Source organism: Colletotrichum costaricense (assembly GCF_030867565.1).
Source record: "Colletotrichum costaricense strain IMI 309622 chromosome Unknown Scaffold_22.1, whole genome shotgun sequence".
Taxonomy (NCBI): Eukaryota; Fungi; Ascomycota; class Sordariomycetes; order Glomerellales; family Glomerellaceae; genus Colletotrichum; species Colletotrichum costaricense.
Window position 1 is genome coordinate 158,480 of NW_026848251.1, and position 19,576 is coordinate 178,055.

At 51.5% G+C, this 19,576-nt stretch overlaps 5 protein-coding genes across 5 annotated transcripts; 4 read left to right on the plus strand and 1 right to left on the minus strand.

Moving 5' to 3' along the window:
• Nucleotides 1-702: 702 nt before the first annotated feature.
• Nucleotides 703-1,779, plus strand: CCOS01_14883 (polysaccharide deacetylase; the record flags this gene model as incomplete). Its single annotated transcript, XM_060463025.1, has 2 exons — nt 703-837; nt 925-1,779. The coding sequence occupies 2 exons, from the start codon at nt 703-705 to the stop codon at nt 1,777-1,779; spliced, it is 990 nt and encodes a 329-aa protein (XP_060306210.1).
• A 998-nt stretch (nt 1,780-2,777) lies between these two features.
• On the minus strand, nt 2,778-5,442 carry CCOS01_14884 (fungal specific transcription factor domain-containing protein; the record flags this gene model as incomplete). Its single annotated transcript, XM_060463026.1, has 5 exons — nt 2,778-3,555; nt 3,615-3,955; nt 4,010-4,330; nt 4,388-5,176; nt 5,242-5,442. 5 exons carry the CDS (start codon nt 5,440-5,442, stop codon nt 2,778-2,780), a joined length of 2,430 nt encoding a protein of 809 aa, XP_060306211.1.
• Nucleotides 5,443-6,370: 928 nt separating this feature from the next.
• On the plus strand, nt 6,371-8,347 carry CCOS01_14885 (NCS1 nucleoside transporter; the record flags this gene model as incomplete). The annotated part of the gene is made up of 5 exons (XM_060463027.1): nt 6,371-6,634; nt 6,685-6,785; nt 6,837-7,083; nt 7,142-7,822; nt 7,886-8,347. The coding sequence occupies 5 exons, from the start codon at nt 6,371-6,373 to the stop codon at nt 8,345-8,347; spliced, it is 1,755 nt and encodes a 584-aa protein (XP_060306212.1).
• An 896-nt stretch (nt 8,348-9,243) lies between these two features.
• On the plus strand, nt 9,244-10,726 carry CCOS01_14886 (amidase; the record flags this gene model as incomplete). The annotated part of the gene is made up of 4 exons (XM_060463028.1): nt 9,244-9,499; nt 9,550-9,651; nt 9,709-10,505; nt 10,559-10,726. 4 exons carry the CDS (start codon nt 9,244-9,246, stop codon nt 10,724-10,726), a joined length of 1,323 nt encoding a protein of 440 aa, XP_060306213.1.
• Nucleotides 10,727-12,278: 1,552 nt separating this feature from the next.
• On the plus strand, nt 12,279-19,526 carry CCOS01_14887 (uncharacterized protein; the record flags this gene model as incomplete). The annotated part of the gene is made up of 6 exons (XM_060463029.1): nt 12,279-12,874; nt 12,983-14,453; nt 14,574-15,161; nt 16,095-16,292; nt 16,456-17,017; nt 17,881-19,526. 6 exons carry the CDS (start codon nt 12,279-12,281, stop codon nt 19,524-19,526), a joined length of 5,061 nt encoding a protein of 1,686 aa, XP_060306214.1.
• Between the last annotated feature and the right edge of the window lie 50 nt (nt 19,527-19,576).

The following is a 19,576-nucleotide window of genomic DNA, read 5'->3' on the forward strand; positions in this document are numbered from 1 at the left end:
CATCGCGGAGCAGCGGAAGTCAGCCCGACTCCCATCCCGCAACTCAATGCCAAACTTGCCATCTACGCCTTTCAAGCTATCCCCGGCCAAGGCCCCGGTCAGAGATAGGCCTGGGCATTACATCAATATGCATCCTCTCATGCCCCTCGATCAATCTTGTTATCAAGAGCATCTCCACGGCCAACGATACCCCGTCCAGAACCCCGCGCCTTATCACCACCCCTGGGTCGACAAAAATCTCCGAAGTACTCCAACGGTTCGATGTCGTCCGATGGAGGGGGACCATCCCTGTTGAATGTAACGCCTCCAACAGCTTGCATCCTTGCCCCTTCCAGACCCCGAGATGCGTGTGTGTGTGTGTGCGACGGCGATGTGATAACGCGCTGCACGCTGCATCGAGCTGGGGAATGAAGGCATCAGCTCTGATAGGGAGAAAGCGTCTTGCTCAGTGCAGATAGCCGTGATAATCCGCCACCAATTGCGGACTGGGTCGCCCGATGGACGATTGGCCGGTTGATTCTGGCCGATCGCCGTCTTGGTCTTGCTATTTGAACGGTTGACGAGGTAAGGTCGTTGACTCGAGATATGGACGGCGTGTCACTCAATATTTGCACCCTTTTCCCTGCCATTGACATATTCTTGAAGCATCACTGAATTCCAAGAGTCTAGTCGTCCAACCTGACTTAAAAGTCACCCTCCATCATGCCGGAAGCATACCACGCCCACCCAGACTATGGCTACCCGCGCGACTTCAAGGGTTACGGCGAGAAAGGTCTTGCTTGCCCATGGCCCAACGACGCCAAGATTGCAGTCTCCTTCGTCATCAACTATGAAGAGGTTCGCCTTCTTAGTCCTAGCCCTCCCTAATCTCAGGCGGACAGGCATAAAGAGGTACAACAGCTAACATGAGTACACCCACGACAGGGCGGCGAACGGTCAGTTCTAGCAGGCGACGGCGTCTCGGAAACCAACCTCCGCGAGAACCCCATGGGCCCCGCAAAGTACAACGAGCGCAACTACAGCGTTGAGTCAGAATACGAATACGGCTCCCGCGCGGGCTTCTGGCGCCTCTTCCGCCTCTTCAACTCCCGCAAGATGAAGTTCACCCTCTACGCCGTCGCTCAGGCCGTCGAGGAGCAGCCCGAGGTCGCGACACGGTGCGTGGAAGAGGGTCACGATGTGGCCTCGCACGCCTACCGCTGGATCGACTACCATGACGTGCCGATTGAAACGGAGAAGGAGTACATCCGAAAGTGTATCACTTCGCTCAAAAGTTTGACGGGGTATGCGCCCAAGGGGTGGTACTACGGTCGCAATTCGCCGCACTCGAGGACACTTGTGCCGCAGGTGTATGAAGAGATGGGAGAGGATCTTGTGTGGGCGAGTGATACATATGCCGACGACGTGCCATACTGGATTGATTTGCCCACTGAGCGAGAGAAGGCTGATCCAAAGGGGTGTCTGATGGTGCCGTACAGCTATGACTGTAATGACTTCAAGTTCCACGTCACGGGTTCTGGGTTCCGCGACCCGCAAGGGTTCTACACGCATTTGAAGAACGCCTTTGATGTGTTGTATGAGGAGGGTCAGGAGGGGATGCCCAAGATGATGACGATTGGGCTGCATTGTCGTATTGTTGGTCGGCCGGGGAGACTGGCTGCGCTGAGGGACTTTGTGGATTACATTGCGAAGAAGGAGGGCGTTTGGGTTGCTACGAGGACGGAGATTGCAGAGGCGTTTAAGGCCAAGTATCCCTATAAGAAGGGCCAGCTAGCATAGAACCGTGATGGATCAGGTTGATGGTATCGATAGGGTATGTATATAATGACGATTCATGAAAGCTTTTTCGACACTTTTCGTTTCCTTTGTATTGAATCTATCTTCTAGACCGCTCCACCACCTCCCTTCTCCTCAACCTGCTCCTCAACAGTCTAAGAATTAGCTAGTGACATATTCTCAGGTACGAGAACATGCTGAGTTTATGAATAGACAGCCCAAAAAGTTGTGAATTCGAGTTGGAGCAAAAGAATGATCAGTGGGAGGCTTGAACTCCCGACCTTGGCATTACTCAACATTTCTGATGAAATATTAGTACCACGCTCTAACCAACTGAGCTAACCGACCCACTGGTGATGACTAATCAGCCGATGGAAATTGGAGGCTATTCGCAACTTGTGGATCAGAGGGCTGGGGCGAGCGTGCATGAGAATAGCCCCAACAGGAGACGAGTATGCCTGGTATTTACTTCCAGTTGCAAAGTTGCGATAAAAAGAGCAACTCAATCATAGATGAAAGAAGATAACTCTCCAGCTTCAATAATTCACGGGAAATTTGTGAAGAGAGACGTCGACAACCGCAAAAGGTCGACACGCTTCCCGAGCCTTAAGGTGAGGCTAAGTGACGCCGAACGTCACATATACCATTGATCCTTACTTTCTACCTGAACTTCCGTGCTCCTCTGCTTGCAAGATGTATTCAGATCTAACTGAGCTACTAGATAGGTATGGCGGAGTAGAGCAGTTAAGTAATCTAAGCCTCGTGAACTCCAGCGAAGACATGACGAGGTTGGATGAGTCTTAGAACCTCAACCGCGAGTATCACAGATCCTAAGAGCCAAATCAAACAATCAATTGCAACTCTGCGAAGATGTGTAGCAAATTGAAGAATGCAAACGCTTGTGTTAAGGAGATCGCGCACGTAAGCAAGTATCAGCGTAACCTATTGATGAAGCTCCCACAATGAGATTTCAGAACCGAGGTTGGTATTCAGCTCACCATTCACAACTCGCCAAAGCCCAAGTCAGATTCCATCAAGCCTAAGTAAGCCCCTTGCTCAAGCTCTTTTGTGAGTTCTAACTCAAGTTCAAAACCATTACTTTTGCCGTGCGGTCTGTCTCCTCCATCAAATTTCTTCGGGCTGTGGGTAGATTTGAGGTCAGGCTGCACCATTTCGTTGAACATCCTCCAACCCTGCCAACCGCCCGGTGCTTCTTCATCTACCTCCATAAATGCCTCTTTCACGGCGTCGGAAATAGCATGGGCCATGGATGACTTTCCCCCGGTCTCGCTGCTCCGTTCAATAGCCACGTGTACTTCTTGTGCAGTTGTCGACGGCGACATCAATCGGTCGCCTACTGGATTCGCTCCCAAGTCCACATCTAGAGGCTGTGATCCCCCACCAGGACCTGCTAGCGGGCTAACAATTGTCTTGAACAGACTCCCTGAGAGGGCATCAAAGATGTCACGATACTTCACCGCACCGTGAAACTTCTCACCGAAGATGGTGAGGGATTGAGAGCACGCCCTCGTGGCTTCAAGCGTGTCATACGAGAAGATAGCATGTTCCCGCCATAAACAGTATACAAGCGTCAAGCCGGCAATGAAACATGAATGCAATGCCATCATGGTGTAGCTTAGCGTCTTCTGCTGGTTTAGTCGCTTGTATGCCCTGCAAACGCAGGCGGCGGATCGAGCGGTGGTGAGGAATCTCGAGTCAGAGGTGTGAAGTACTGGAAGAAAAACAGTGTAGAGCGATAGAACCGACTTGTGGTACTGCCTAAGCTCCCGATTAGCATTCGGTGTCATGGCCCAGATTAGAATGGCATAAACACTCACAAGATGAAGAAATCTCTCGAGTCATGATAAGCGCTTTCTGGGTCGTACATCCAGCTTATTGCTCCGGCGCCTTTTGTCGGATGATGGGGGACTGTCCTCACCCATTCATCGAGTTCGGCTCTAATTTGTCCCATTTTGGTCTCAAGTCCCGCTCGTTCTTCTGAAGAAACCGAAAAAATGTCCTTATCAACTCGGTACACTCGGCGGTGGATCTTGGACTGTATCCTTCGGAGCTTAATAATGTGTATGAAAGGCTTCATGTTTGACCAAGGCAGTCCGGAAGAATTTGATGGGCTATCCAGTGCTGTCAAGTCCCAGAAATCTAAGCTATCACTTGGAAGCTACACAGCTGTCAGCATCATCATGTCCCCACAGCAGGCTCTCCTCTAACTGACCTCGGTATTTATGTCTCTGTCAGCGATGGCGAATGTACGTCCAAGTACCGCACTCGTCATACGGTCCAAACAGTAACATGACCAGAAGACGCGCCTTCTGATCTCGAGATCGCGTAGATCGTGAGTCGAGGTGTTGGATTCCTTTCGATGGAGACCCAGCTCTATGCAGAGCGTGACAGCGTACCGCACCTGAGACCATGAGCCAGCACCGTAGGGGCTTCTAGTTCCATGCACGGCGAGTAGGAGGAGAAATTGTACAGTGGCTAGATTGTGTTGTTCCAGTATGTAGTCCATCGGCTCAATGGCCGCCGTGAGATGTTTCTAACAGTGACCATGTTAGATTTGTAACGGCAAGCTTTGCCTTCAGGAAACTTTCACCTGGGGATCTACATCACAAGGCTTCTTCATCAATTGTAGGAACCTTGCGGATATGGCGTATATCAGGTGCATAATGCTTCGGTGCTGAATAGACAGGGCTCCACGGTCGTATTGCTTCTGGAATAGCTTAGTGTACAGTTTGCGATCCAGAATAGGCCATCGCGTATGAAGTCGATCAGAGAAGACATCAAACAGCACCTCCGCTTGCTCAGGGCACGGGAACTCGGATTGGGATTCCTCCGGGCTAGAGGACACCGATACTTTGAGATGCAATTGCGGAGTCGATGAGAGAGCTTGACTCGTTGGCATGGCATCAAACGCAGCTTTACCGCCCGAGCTGTGAAAGATGGAAGACTGGATCATGCGCGCAATGGTTGCGCCGGAACTTGATCCTAGGTAGAATGGCTCTGGTGCAGTGTCCGTTGTGCCAGATGCACAGAGCGACAAGTACGCAACGCCTTTGACTAGAGAGGACTGCTCATCGTCCGATAGTGAGTCTCGTGAATTTCTCCGAGGATCTTTCGTCTTGGGTTCCGGTGGTGTTGCCACGGAAGATGTCCTGACAAAGTGGTCTTCTGCGTAATCTGGCATCCGGGCCTCGAGAAATGCGATTCTCTCTTCTAGTGCGCTGATGTACCTGAAGCTCGTGTAAGTATACAATTGTACCAGCATGAAGGGAAAGACTTGCAGCGACTTTCCGCCAGGATAGTGCGGCCTCAGTGCACGTTCGTAGACACACGACGAGTTGGACTTGACGCAAGACCTGCAACTCGGATGTGCGCCGTCGCACTTCCATGTCGTATTTAGTCAGCAAATGAACAATGGTGATCTAGCTGTCGATATCAATGACTTACACGCTGTTTCCTTCTCTTGCATCGCTTACAAGCCAAGGCCACCCTCGACTTCCGGGTCTGCGCCGCCGAGACCGGTGGGCCGGTGCGGGGACTCACGAGACCCTCCGTGTTGAAGCCGGCCGACGTGGAGTTGACCAGATCTACGGGAGATGTCTTATCCAGCATGTTCTCGGTCTGAACATGAGCAGTCATCTCGAGCATTCTCCTGATTCGGCTTGTATGTATGGTTGAATACTGCAGTGAGGATACGAAGTAGGAACTTAGGAAAATTTCGAGCCGAAGTAGAATGGGCCAGGACAACGCCTGCAAGGATTTTCCACAGTCAGAATCGGGAGTGTCATTGGACACACTTATGCAAACGCAAGTATGAGATGTATGGGTCGTTAGGAATATCGAAGGATTCGAACACCGAAGCCCCCCTCCCCCGGATAGCACGCGGCCTGCTCATGACGGGAACTTGACCCGGAAATTTAGTCCGGTGATAGCTCGCGTCATCACCCAGCTTTACATCTACTCCTAATTGCCTTACACTGGTACAGACACCTTCATAACATCCAGAAACTCATTCGTTGTTCTATCCATGGTTGCCCCTTCCACGGGAATAAGCACAAAGCAGCTAGGACTCTGCCTCCTAGCACCATGCCCTCACTCAGAACCCGAGTGATACGCAAACGTCTGTAGTTTCTTACCGATGACCGCATCTTTACCGAATTGGGATAACTATTCGGACGTCCACCGCAGATAAGACCAACGGCCGGCCACCGCCTTATCTTGGTGGATCACACCCGAGACCAGGTCCCCGGCCCATCCATCTACATGCCAAGCACCGCTCTCCGCATATGCCATGCCGAATTCTTATCATTCCCTACTTGTAAATCATGCTTAGACAGCTCACTGGGCTCGCGTGGCGACGCACTGTCTATCGGCTGGAAAGTCGCCGACGAATGAGGAACTACAATCAGGGTTGCAATAGAGCTGATACTTGAGCACCGGGCCTCTAATATGGACGAAGGCCCTCAGCGTTGTAGAGCAAAGAAGAAAGAGGACGTGCATTTCCATGAAAACATGTCTCTTTGATGGTTGATAGGGTTCTGATAGTGCTGTTCGGTCACCACAGGTTCAACTAATTATGGTACGCTTTCGTATACCAACGAAAGGCGAAATAGCCGCTCCTTTCCAATCGAAAGACGCCTTCGTAGAATGGATCAAGGCTCCCGAAGTTCACGAGGGACGAACTCAGGTCGGAGACTCTAGGTGGTCGAACAAGGATCTCGAGCCGACGCCGCCAGAACAAAGAACATGGACGTGGTACAACTTGCCTTTGTACTGGTTCTCAAACATGTTTGGGACGACCGGGTGGAACGTCGCGTCTTCCCTCATCGCCGTGGGTCTGGTAAGTTATCAAAAGACAGCATCGTTGTTCATATGCGCTGACAAAATCAGACATGGCAACAAGCCTTTGTATCCTGCGTTCTTGGCTCACTCATATCCGCTATTGTCGTTACTGGTATGGCGAGACCTGGCGTGATGTACCACCTAGGATAGTGCGTTTAAACACTCCTCCCACGTTTAGTATTTTCTGACATTTTTTCAAGTCCTGTTCTTGCACGATCGGTGATGGGAATGTATGGATCATACTTCTTCATCTTTATCCGAGCAATTGTGTGCATCATTTGGTACGGTATTCAGACCTACTACGGCGCGAACCTGTTGTCCGTTTGCTTCCGCTGCATTTTTGGAAACAGCTGGGACAACTGGCCCAATATGCTTCCCACTGGTGCCGACGTAACTTCAAAGCAGCTGCTGGCGTTCTTTCTCCTTTGGCTGGTTGAGTTCCCGTTTGTGAGTATATGTAGTGTGCGACCCTCTAATGACATGCATTCCCTGACACTGGCGGCAGACCTGGGTACACCCGATTCATATTCACTACATCTACACCGTGAAAGGCTTCATCATGCCATTCGCGTGCTTCGGACTCTTCGGCTGGTGTATGTCCTATGGAACCGGAATCTCTAATATTGGCGCTGCATCTGTCGCAGGCGCATCGGCAGCAGCTAAAACACCCGTCGGATGGGCTATCATGAGCGGCATCAATGTCATCATGGGTTCTCTTTCGCCAATGCTCGTGAACCAACCTGATCTCGCGCGATACTGCAGAGAGCCTCGAGACGCCGGTTGGCTCCAAGGAGCATGTGTCTTCTTCGCGAAGATCCTCGTCTTCTTCCTTGGCCTAGCTTCGACGACCTCATTACAGGGTGCTTGGGGCAAGGCCTACTGGAACCTATGGGATCTTCTTGATGCCATCCTTGACCATTACTGGAATCCGACCGCCCGTGCTGGTGTCTTTTTTGTATCGTTCAGTTTCATTCTCAGCGTGCTGGCGACAAACTTTGGAGCAAACTCGCTACCTTTTGGCGCGGACATGACTGGACTGTTCCCCAGGTACTTGACGATCCGTCGAGGCCAGATCGTTTGTGCAATCCTCGGTATCGTTGTATTGCCGTGGAAGCTTATTGCGAACGCGTCCGCGTTCATCTCATTCCTCGGGAGTTACAACATCTTCATGGCTCCCCTCTGCGCTGTGAGTACTTCAACGCCCAGTCTTGAAAACCAGTCTTGAGAACGTATTGCTGACTCTCACCAGATTATCATTTTCGACTACATCTTGGTTCGAAAGGGTAACATACACGTGCCGTCGCTGTATAATGGCTCTAAAGAGGGCCTCTACTGGTTCAATTCTGGAGTCAACTGGGTTGGGGTGTTTGCCTGGATCGGCGGCACGGCAATGGGATTGCCCGGTCTCGTCGGGCAATACCAGCCTCATATTGTCAGCCAACCGGCCAAGTACATGTACATGATGGGCTGGGTGTTGACGTTTTTTTCATCAGCCATCTTGTATGCTGTGCTAGTGCAGTTCTTCAAGACCAAGGTGTATCCTCCGGGCTATGAGAATGCCCCGATGGACTACGAATGGCTGGCGAAAGAAGGCCGGGATGGGTTCTTTGAGGGCGAAAGGGAAGGCGAGATTTATGCGCCGCCATCTCCGCGCATTGACGAGGCTGAAGGATTGCACTTTGGAGAGAAAGTGCAGAAATTGGAGGCCTAGTTGTGGTTCCCTAATGATTGATGGCTGTCGAGAACTCAATCTCCCACTTACTCCTACTTTGCTTTTGAGATGAATTAGTTATGGAAAAGATCTTAGTAGAAGGCAGAATGCTAGGAACAATAGGTAGTGTGGTAGTCTCAGTGACAGTATGAGAAGAACCACAGCAGTGGTAGAAGTTGTGAGAACGTCTCGTGGGACAAGAATCCCCGCCAACTAGTTGGCATCCTTTTGACTTCATGTTGCCATGACGTGACTGGAGAAGCCGCCCCAAAGCCGCCCCGGCTAGCCAGCAAAGGCAATTCGTTGCGTAAGTCAGCGGGTCACCCTCGGCCTCTCAGAATGTAAGCGTTGAAGTCCCGGGCAACAATTATCAGAGTGCACGCCTCATTCGGTGGAAAGATCCCGAATCGGACGTGCCGCAGTCTGCTGTTGAAGGCGTAGGCGGAAATATTGCGGGGGAAACAAACGCGGCGGCGGATCTGAAGCCGACGATAACGGCCTGCGGGGTTGGGGTATCAGGGATGGCCCCTCTTACGGCCGTTGGAGTCACCGGAAAACATCTTTGAAATAGCCGGATTGCCTCCAGATTACTCCAACTCTTGAGAACTCCACGATTTTGTTCATGTTCTCATCCCGTTTCATAGACTCTGCAAACTCGAGAGTTACCTTCTGAACCTCTGGAGCTCAAAACAGCTACGGTACCGAAATTATTCACGAGGCTATTGAGTGCGTACCTTGGACAGAGTCCACTGCAACCGTGGCGCTCTGACTCTGTTACTACCCCGCCTTCTTGTTCTGGATCGTCTCCCACTGAAGCACTTGACGAGTTTGTCTTGTCAAAACGTTTATCTCTGATATCTTTTCTTGACAATAGCAAACTGCAACACCATCACAAAATGGCAGTTGAACCGTATAGACTTACGGCGACCCAAGCGTCAGCCAAGATAAGGGCCGGGGAGTTGACTGTGGAAGATTACGCGCGCTCGCTCTTGTCCCACATTGAGGAGAGAGACCCCGTAGTCAAAGCTTGGGAGTACTTGAACCCAGAGCAGGTGATTGCACAAGCGAAGGCAATGGATGCGATACCGCCAGAGAAGCGCGGACCCCTACACGGCGTTGCCATCGCAGTCAAAGACGTTATTTACACAAAGGGTCAGCGAATATTAGCCTGTGATTCTACAGGAGCACTAATCGAAATCTAGATATGCCAACACAGCACGGATCTCCAATCTACGCTAGAGACGCTCCCAAAGTCGATGCCGGTTCCATCATCATTTTGCGACAGGCTGGCGCGCTGCTTCTTGGTAGGTCCATGCTGATAATTCAACCCAACCCCAGCAATGCGATACTGACAAAAGTAGGCAAAACAACCACGACCGAATTCGCAGCGACGGTTCAAGGTCCAAAGACAGTGAACCCACACGGCACGAACCGAACCCCCGGTGGCTCCTCGTCAGGATCAGGCGCCGCCATTGCGGATTTCCAAGCGCCCATCGGCCTAGGCACCCAGACAGGCGGAAGCACGATCCGCCCAGGATCTTTCAATGGCATCTATGCTCTGAAGCCGACATGGAACTCCATCACGCGCGAGGGTCAGAAGATTTACTCCTTAATCCTAGATACCCTCGGTTTCTTCGCCCGCAGTGTTGAAGACCTGCAATTGATGGCCGATGTTTTTGACTTGAAAGACGACGAGCCCCCGAAGGACACCTTCGCTGTCAAGGGCGCCAAGTTCGCTCTGTTGAAGACGATGGTGTGGCCTCAAGCTGGACCCGGTACCAAGTCCGCGATGGCGAAGGCTGCGGAGCTTCTCAAGGCTCACGGAGCCGAGGTAGAAGAGATTGAATTCGATCCCGAGCTTGAGGAGCTACCTCAGTGGCATGCTACGGTGTTGCACAGCGACGGAAGATCCGCTTTCCTGCCCGACTACCGCGCTGCTAAGGATCAACTGCACGAGTTCTTGATTTCGCATGTTGATAACACCAACAAGATCAGCAGAGCGGAGCAGCTAGAGGCATTTGACAACATTGCCATTGCAAGGCCCAAAGTTGACAAGATGCTGGCCAAGTACGATGCTGTTCTGGTGCCTAGCGTCGTTGATGAGGCCCCGGAAGGAACCTCGAGCACCGGAAGCGCAGCTTTCAACGCTCCCTGGACAGTGAGTCTCTTGAGAGCGATGTCTTGGGTTGTCACTACTAACGAGGGTGATAGGCGCTGCATGTTCCGGTCGTCAACATTCCAGGTTTCAAGGGTCCCAACGGGATGCCAGTTGGCGTTTCCCTTGTAGCTCCCAGGTATCACGACCGTCATCTCTTGGTGGTCTCCAAGGCGGTCGGCGAGATCTTCGAGGCGGAGGGAGGCTGGAAGTCTGCTTTGTAATTATGACCCATACAACATCTGCGACAGGTAACCTCTTATTCACTGTAGTTTTCCTGAGCTTCGGTGAAGCCGCTCAGCATATGTTGGATGTTGTAGCGAAGGCTTGGAGACTTAAGGCCTTTTTTGTTTCATGATCTCATTATGCATCTATAAGCTACAACAGGTTCGATTGAGCGGGTCAACTCTACATAGTGGGATCATTTACGACCAATAAGCAATACAACGCGCAGGCTTCCACTGCCACTGCCGCCGCTGCTATTGTCCTTAAAAACGAATTTTGCATCGCCAAGGCGAAACATACCTGCACATCCTCAGCCGTTTCCCGCCGTGACCTCTCGAACAGGTCGGTGTCATCAATGTCTGTCTGGCAACGCCTTTTCCAGCCCTGCTGGCACATGCACATGTCGAGTAGGCCACGCTGCTCTTGTCGTATGGAGACTTGAAGCGATCCAATACCAAGGAGCGCGGCTGTCTTGATTGTCGTCCCGGTTCTTCTACAGCTTTCAACTATCCGTGGCAGCTCCAATATACCGCTAGATAGAATTCTGTCTCGTCTCCCTGCCATGATGATGCAAACTATGAGTCAAAATAACTGGAAACGCATACAACACTGGGAATTAATTGATGGTTTACAGGCCATTCAATCACTCGGTCTTTGTTGAAACCTTCTATTGAGCTTTCACTTTCCTTTTGGGACAGTTTCCATAACCTTGAAGTAGAGGACGCTGCTCCTGTGTTCTGGTTTGGACGACCGTGGCACAAAGTACAGTACTCACCGATGAAGCGCTGCCCAGAAGTAGTTAATAAACCGTTCATCTGAAATCTGCAGTTCTAGTAGGTGAACAAGGGACATGTATCAAAAGTCTGCAACTTCATTTCTCTCAAGTAAAAGGAACGAGAAGTAAGACAAGAAGTCCACACAATTGCGTGTATCAAACAGGCGAGAAGAATTGCCATTCGTCCACATTTGGGTCAGCCAATCGTTCAGCCTGTCAGGCTGCCTATCAGGCTGCCTGACATGGGAGCTATGCTTGACACTATCACTCAAAGCCACCACCGAATTTCCAATGGCTGAGACTCAGCCGCCAGTCAAAGCTCCTAATTCGATGCCGAGATCCCAGGCTAAGGGGTAGGCAAGCTATATTATCCGCCACAACGCCTCCCGGCGTCAATGAACAATGTATCTCTTCAGGCTGGAATGAAAGGTCCATCCGACTGCCCAGTCAGGCGACCCCAAATATACACCTGACACCATCTCAGCCTATATAAACCGGGAGACGTTCTCCAATCTCTTACTTTCAACTTACACACAAGCAACACGGGCTTACTCGATCATTGGTCAACAACTTCAACGGGCGCTTAATCACCCTCGATATACCTACAATACCAACAGTCTGACTGTGATCGAACCGCACGCTCCCAAATGAGGGTTGGAGCTTGTAATTCGTTACTGTTTTGGATCTAACTACCTGTAAGGTAGTCGCAATATATCGACTCTTTTGCCTTACCTTGAGCAACACACACTCACCGGGATTATTTCCAAGGAAAAAGAATGAGTGTTAGCCGCCTCCAAGCTGCGTTGGCCAGCGCCACAAATGAGGTCACCGTTGCAGCCACAAACATTAACTTCGACTTTACGCTTGTCAAGTATGAAGCTCCAAAAGAGTACCAGCCTCTTGGTGCACTCCTTTCTCCTAAACGCAAGGAAAATGCAGAATTTGGACCTTCACACTGTACAGCACGCCGGCTGGCGTCCTTGTTCCAGGATGTCTGCCCGGAAACGCCCAATTTGATCAGAGCCTATGGGAAGCGGGTGTCGGAGATCTCAACGAGGGCGACCAAGAGACAGTCGACCAAGTTTGCTAATTCCATGTTCGAGTCGTACGCTGGTGTAGACGCGACATCCATCTGGGCTGCTGCCACATCGTCGGATCCTGCTGCGGCCGACAGGGGCGCATTGCACATCCACCTGCTGGCTAGCATGCTCGCCAAGATGTGGCCGGCACCCGAAGCCGTGTCGATTTGGTTCGAGCTCATCTCCGAGAGGCAACGGATGATAAGCGAACAGCTGGAAAGAGGTGACGCCTTGCCGTTCCCGCTTGCGGCGGCAGCGGCACAACGTCAGATACAGCGCTCTCAGCTCGCCGAGTGGGACGCCAGCGCCAGAGCCTGACTGCAGACGGCCGACTCGGTTATGGTTAAGGAGCAGGACCAGCTCCGAATCATCCTCGAAAATATCGAGCTATCCACCAGCAGAGACCAGAGCAAGGCCTCGATGGTCTACCTGAGTGTGACCCAAGCATGGTGCAGGGCATTGATGGTAATGGAAAGGCTTGTGTCCGGCGTCGCCCAGGAGGTCCACGATGGGGCGGCTCTCGTTGGCCTCTCGGCCTGGCACATCTATCCGGATATTCATGTCTTTGGATCGAAATCTGTCAAGGTATCTATGCAAGACCCGTTGGTCCAAGCCGGCGGCATAGTGACGTTAGGCTGCGGGCCTTCGGCAAGACCATTGTCACAAGGCGTCACCTGGTCGCTGTCACTCAAACATCTCCGGTATTATGGACGGCCAGTAGAGAGTCAGAGTGCGACCGGTACCCATCGATCTCATTTATCATTCGATGAGCTGATGCTGGCCATGCTCGGTTGCGTTGTCCGCGAATGGGGTCTCTCATGGAACAGCATCCCTTCCACAGCCAAAATATTTTCCAAGTTGGTCCTGCACCTGGAAAGCCGTGAACAAAAAAAACTGGTGGACCATCATATCCTATATGGCTTGAGACTACTTGCAAGGGTTGCCGACGCTTACATTGAAGATGCGAGCACCTACGCGCCCTTTGTAAACCTTGGCATCAACAGGCCGCAATTTCTGCCTGCCACATCCCGGAATGTCCCCACGAGGCCTTTCTTCAGTTTGCTGGAAGAGAAGCCCTTTTTGGATGGACTTAAAGACGATGAGGCTAGGATCATGTTTCTAAGACGCCTGGCATCGCGGTACTTGTCCCAGCATCCGCAGGCAACCAGTTGCGTGATTCGGTATGCCACTACGCCATCGAAGACCTCCTGGGCGTCCGTCTTCCCAAGCTCTATCACTACCCACAACCGCGCAACCTCGCCCAGCAGTGCCCAGTCCCATCATCGGTGGAATGCGAATCGCACCTTGGAGAATGACAAGGAGATCCATCACCGCACGACAAAACGGAGCCCAGCTCCGTTCTCCTTCAAGGAAGGTTTTGTTTACAACCACCAACACGGCACGCCCATCCCCATGTCGCCATGGTTCGGTAACGCACACGGGACGGCTCTTTATCAGCCGTGCGATCTAGCTAGACCTGCTATGCCTCCGGCGCAAGTAGAACAGGAAGATCTGCTCTGGGCTCTCGAGTTTGACCTGATGGCGGACATCCAAATTCCTGAAGACATAGTGTCGTTTACCCTAAGTCTCTTAGCATACGCCCACGCAATGGTGCTAGGGAGGCTTGAGGGACCGATTATCCGGCTCAAGACTCTGTTGAAGCCACTCACGGAAGCCAAATGGGCCAAGAAAGCCACTATCGACTTAGACAATATAAGTGCAAGAAGCTTGGCCCCAACAATATCTAAAACTCATCCTAAATCTTTCAGTATCCTTTCATATTTCGTATCGGATTGCGACGTGCGGCCGACCGATATCCAGGAAAACGTTTGTGGCGTCTCTTTTGGAGACTCTATATTTGTCCCGGAAAACGTAAGATGATTGTTGTTTTCTACTAACGGCCGTCGCCGAATTCCTCCATCAGCATCATAGATATCGCCCTCGGTCAGCAGGAGCATATCAATCTCAGTCGACTTTGCTGATGTATCTTAGTTGACCCGCGATCCGTTTGAGGCTTCCGACGAGCAGGCCATCGTGCGAATTTTGGGAAATATAGGCCTTCCGGGCTTCGTCATGTTCTCTTCCGTCATGGAACCAATGGTGTCAGAGGTCGGCGAGTCGTCCTGGAAGGTAATTAACCAAAACCTCTTCAACGGCAGGCCCGAGAATGCGTTTGGCTCGACGTCAATGCACCTATCCTTCACCAACTGGGAGAGGTCTATTGAGGAGCCGATGTCCGGAGGTCTACAGGATACGCAATTCGTGAAAATGGAGTCCGTTGTCTCCATCCGAGAGGCCGGGTGCTGGGTCGGCGACGTTGACGTCGTCCGCTCGCTCCGTAACGAGTGCGTGAGCAAGCTTCGCCCGCAGCCGTCCTGCACCCACGATATAGATGGGCTCTACGGAGCGCATATGACGTCGATTGAATCCTGGGATGAGCTGAGGAATTGCAACTCAGGGAACGTGGTGATCAGAGCACACGGGGATTGGGTAGCACGGCTCGCCTGCATAGCTTTTCTATCGCAGGGTATCCAGCGGGGTGACTTCAGGTTTGAGAGTGTCATCGTCTGCCCCCAGCAAGTCTGTTGGAAATGTGTCGAGAAGTTTTCGCCTTGCGTTTACGTGTACTAGAAATTGATTCCTCCTCTTGTCTAGCCATACACCGAGTGTAAACACCAGCCTCAGAGGACCCGTGATAACAAAAAAATGAAAACCAAAACCCCACTATTGATACGAGTATAGTACAGGAGGATGTCATGTTGGTGTTTCGCTGTGAAGTCTTGCCGAACTCCATTTACAAGACTGCCCACAACCGCAGCACGACTCCGGTCACCACGTACCCGTTTACTCGACTCGGGCAACTTGGTGTCGGCGTCATACAGGGCGTTATGACTAAGGAAGCACAGGGACTTGTTGGCAAAATGGCATCAATCCATCCGTCTCCAATCTCTCATCAGATTGCCTTTTAATATCCTCTAATAACCTGCCGTAAGGTATTATCACTCCGCGCAGGCATGTCCAGACGTCATTCTGTGCTCGATGAGATGCTACTTTCCAACGTCGCGGGCCTGATTTACAAAAGCGAGACCGAGCAGAGTTGCACTTGGAGCTTAAAAATCATGGCGAAGATCAAGCGGATTTGCTTTGCAATCGGATGTAATTTCAACATAGTTTTCAGGACTAGTAGCTTTCAGGATCACGATTTACTCTCGAAACTTCGATCTCCGCCACTCAGGTAGCCATCCATCGACTACCTAGCGGATGTCAATCACGAATCCTCTGCCAGCCGTGATGATGCAATGCATCCTCAATTGATCATCAAACTTTTTTGAATTTCTCAAACTTCGAATATTCCGGTTGGAAAGATATTGCCTCTGACAGGCATGACAGTCAGGATTGTGAGAAATTCATAAGAGCTTGGGCATCTGTAAGACTAAACAGTAGCATGTAATTACCATATGTGAACACCCTCTTGAGTAGAACCCGACCATGTCTTCTATCCCTATCACACAGAGAGCAGCAGTGCTTGAGCAGCACGGTAAGCCTCTCGTTATTGTCGAAGATAGACCCATCCCAGAAGCCATTCCAGGCAGTATCATCGTCAAAGTCCTCGCTGCACCACTATCGCGCTACATCCGAACCACATTCGACGGCACGATCCTTGCCCCCCCTCCTCGATCCGCCCTTTGTCCCGTGCCCAAGAACTCTCGGGTACGTGCACAAAATTAGCAGTGGCACAACATCCTTCAAAGAGGGGGACTTGGTACACGTTGAACCTGTAGTCACGGCTCGCGATGACCCGAATGTGTTCATCATGCAAGGCCACGTCAAGGGACCGCCTGGCGATAGGACTGACAGATTGGCCGAATGAGAGTTTCGCGACGGTGCTCTTCAGCAATATCAGCGCGTTCCGCTCGAAAACGTCTATCGTATAGATGAGAAACTCATCAGAGAGTTAGGCGTCGACCTGATCAACCTCGTCTCCATCAGCACGTTTTCTCCAGCTGCCGGAGCTATCTTTGAGTCAGCGAAGCTCAAGGTCTGCGATACAATCATCATTGGGCCATCGGGTGGATCGTTTGGTGGAAGCGCGATTGAGTTGGCCTTGGTGGTTGGAGCAAACGTCGTTGCCCTTGGACGAAACGCAGAGCTGCTACAAGCCATGAAGCAGATTTTGAAGTCTTCTCGGCTTAGTACTGCTCTCATGACGGGCGACGTCGATGTAGATGCCGCTGCCATTCTCGCGGCCACACCTTGTGGTGGAGGGGCGGACGTTCTCAACGATTGGTCTCCCGGCGGCGTCACCGTCGCTCCCTTTCTTCCATCGGCTATTCGCGCGCTCAAACCAGGCGGGCGGATCGTAGTTAGCGGTGGATCTTTCGGCTTCTTGGAGGTTCCGTACATTTCAATGGTGTTCAACAGATTGTCAGTCGAAGGTTCGTTCATGTGCAATCGCGACTCTATGATAAGATTGATTCACATGATCGAATCAGGACAGCTTGATATCAGCATTGGAAGTGGCACTCAGGTTCGGAAGTTTGGACTTCACGAGATTGACAAAGCTATCGCAATCACTGAAGAAACAACTCGATGGAGAAGCCATACTGTTGTAACTGCTAACTAGGTCGACTAACAGCTTTACGGGGTTTAGCATCACCTTCAGAGTCTTAGGCTCAACTTGACAGAAACAATTCCATTCTCATCCCGACGACTTCCATGTCCTGAGTAGATTATGGATGGCAATTCTCATACAAAGAGAAGAGAGGAAAAAGACTTCATCCTTTATTTGCTTCAGTAGTTGTATGATTGTGCATCAGCCACTTCCTCATGTTCACCTGTCAGCCCCAGGTCTAGCGCCACATTTCCCCTGTTCCGAAATCGAAGGATGCAGTGCAACGCTGCTGCCTGATTGGGCAATCTCACATCTCAAAGTCCTCACATCTGTCTTTCAACCTTATTCCAAACTTCCTGTCGCTTATGCATCCCGAATCCTCCCCAATCCTAGAGAAATCGAATGAGACAATGCCACCAAATACAATGGCGAGACCAAACGAAATAGACGAACCCTTCTCAAATCTGGCCCTGGACCCCTCATCATCACCTCTCCCACTCCTAATCAAACCCTCAAAGTCACCTCTCCGCACTCTCTTCACCCGCAAATCCCCTCCCCCTCTTCAAACCACTCCCCTCTCCTATACCCCCCTCGAACAAAATGAAATACGCCTCGTCAACCTTCAAGCGGGGCCTCCTTCAACCCCAGTAACCCTCACAACCGAAACAACACCCCTCTCATCAGCAGGATACACAGCCCTCTCCTACGTCTGGGGCAGTCCCTCTGACACCCTCGCCATCTACGTCGACAACCACGTCTTTCATGCCACAAGGAACCTTCACTCCGCCCTCCAGCACATTCGCCTCTTCCTGAAGCCATCTCAGATCATCCCGCTATGGATCGATGCCATATCGATAAATCAGGCAGATACCGTAGAACGAAGCCAGCAGGTCTCGCATATGCGGGAGATTTATACTTCAGCAGACTTAGTTTTGACCTGGCTCGGTCCAGATCTCGCCCTGGGGCTAATGTACCTCCGCGAACTAGGCGACCACGCACTCACCGTCTCTCGAAATCGCAAAGAGGCTCCAAAATTTCTTCCCATCCATGTCAAAGACCGGCATACGACCATCCGGGAGACTGTCAGAGTCTTTCAGTCAACCTACTGGAACCGAGTCTGGACGGTACAGGAGTACACCGCTCCCACTGACTTCGGGGTCTTCCTCTCCGGTACGGCGTGGGTAGATCGTACTGCCTTCTTACCCGCCACCATGATCTACACGCAAGTGTTGCACTGGCTTAGAGATGGCTTACGAAGACGGGGTGCAGATGCTTCGTTTGTGGACGCGACACTTCCGAGGGTGAAGAAAGTTGTTCATGATCTCAAGATGAGCTATGCGCGGATGCCGGCTTCCAATGACACTGCTCGAGCACCCGATGAGATGAAAGCCTCATCCAAAGTTGATGAGATCCATCAGGTTGAATCAAGGCATGGAGAAATCTCAACCGTCCGCAGATTCAACCTCATAAGCCTCCTCTTACGATTCCGCGATCTTCAGGCAACGGACCCGCGAGACCGCATCTATGCGCCCCTGAACCTCCTCGATCAAAGCCCCACCGAGGGCGCCGTTGTCCCTGTTGACTACTCCCTCACTGTCCAGCAGCTCTACACCTCCGTCGCTAAATGCCTTTTAGAAGACGAAGACTACTGGCCTCTAAGCATCCTCGAAATCTGCCGCTTCGGGTCATCGGACTTACCGTCGTGGGTGCCAGACTGGCAAGTCCTTCCAAGAAAGGTACTCTCAAGGGACGTCACCACAGGGGAGCAAGTTGTCTGCGCGAGTAAAGGATACCCCGCTGACATAAGGCCTTGGAAGGTGCTGGACAAGACTCGGTTGCAAATATCAACTATAAAGGTTGATATCGTGGCGAAAGTATGGGACGCATTTGACGCACTGAGTGTGCCTCGAACAAAGTCCTATCCAACGTACACCCTGAAGAACCCCGGGGAAAAATACGCTATCGGAGAACAAACAGTATTAGAAGCCTTTCACGGACTAGCAAGTATCGAACCGAGATCTGAAGATGGTGAAGAGGTGGGAATATATCGCCAAGAGGACTGGCATCGCAACCCAGGCATGATGAGCCGGTTCAATCGCCGCCGGTTAACCCGTACTGAACGCGGGTTCGTCGGTCTGGCACCGGCTGAGGCCGTGCAAGGTGACAAGATCTGGCTGGTCCCCGGCGCGAACATGCTGTACATCTTCAGACCTGTAGCAGACGGTGGAAGTCACGCGCTTATCGGCGAGGTTTACCTCCAAGGTCTCATGCACGGAGAGGCACGAGAGTTCCTAGGCGAGGCTGGAAAGCATACTGTCATTACACTCGTTTAGGGTATAGCTTCTATCATGAAAAGGACCGACCCAATATCTACAAACTTTTC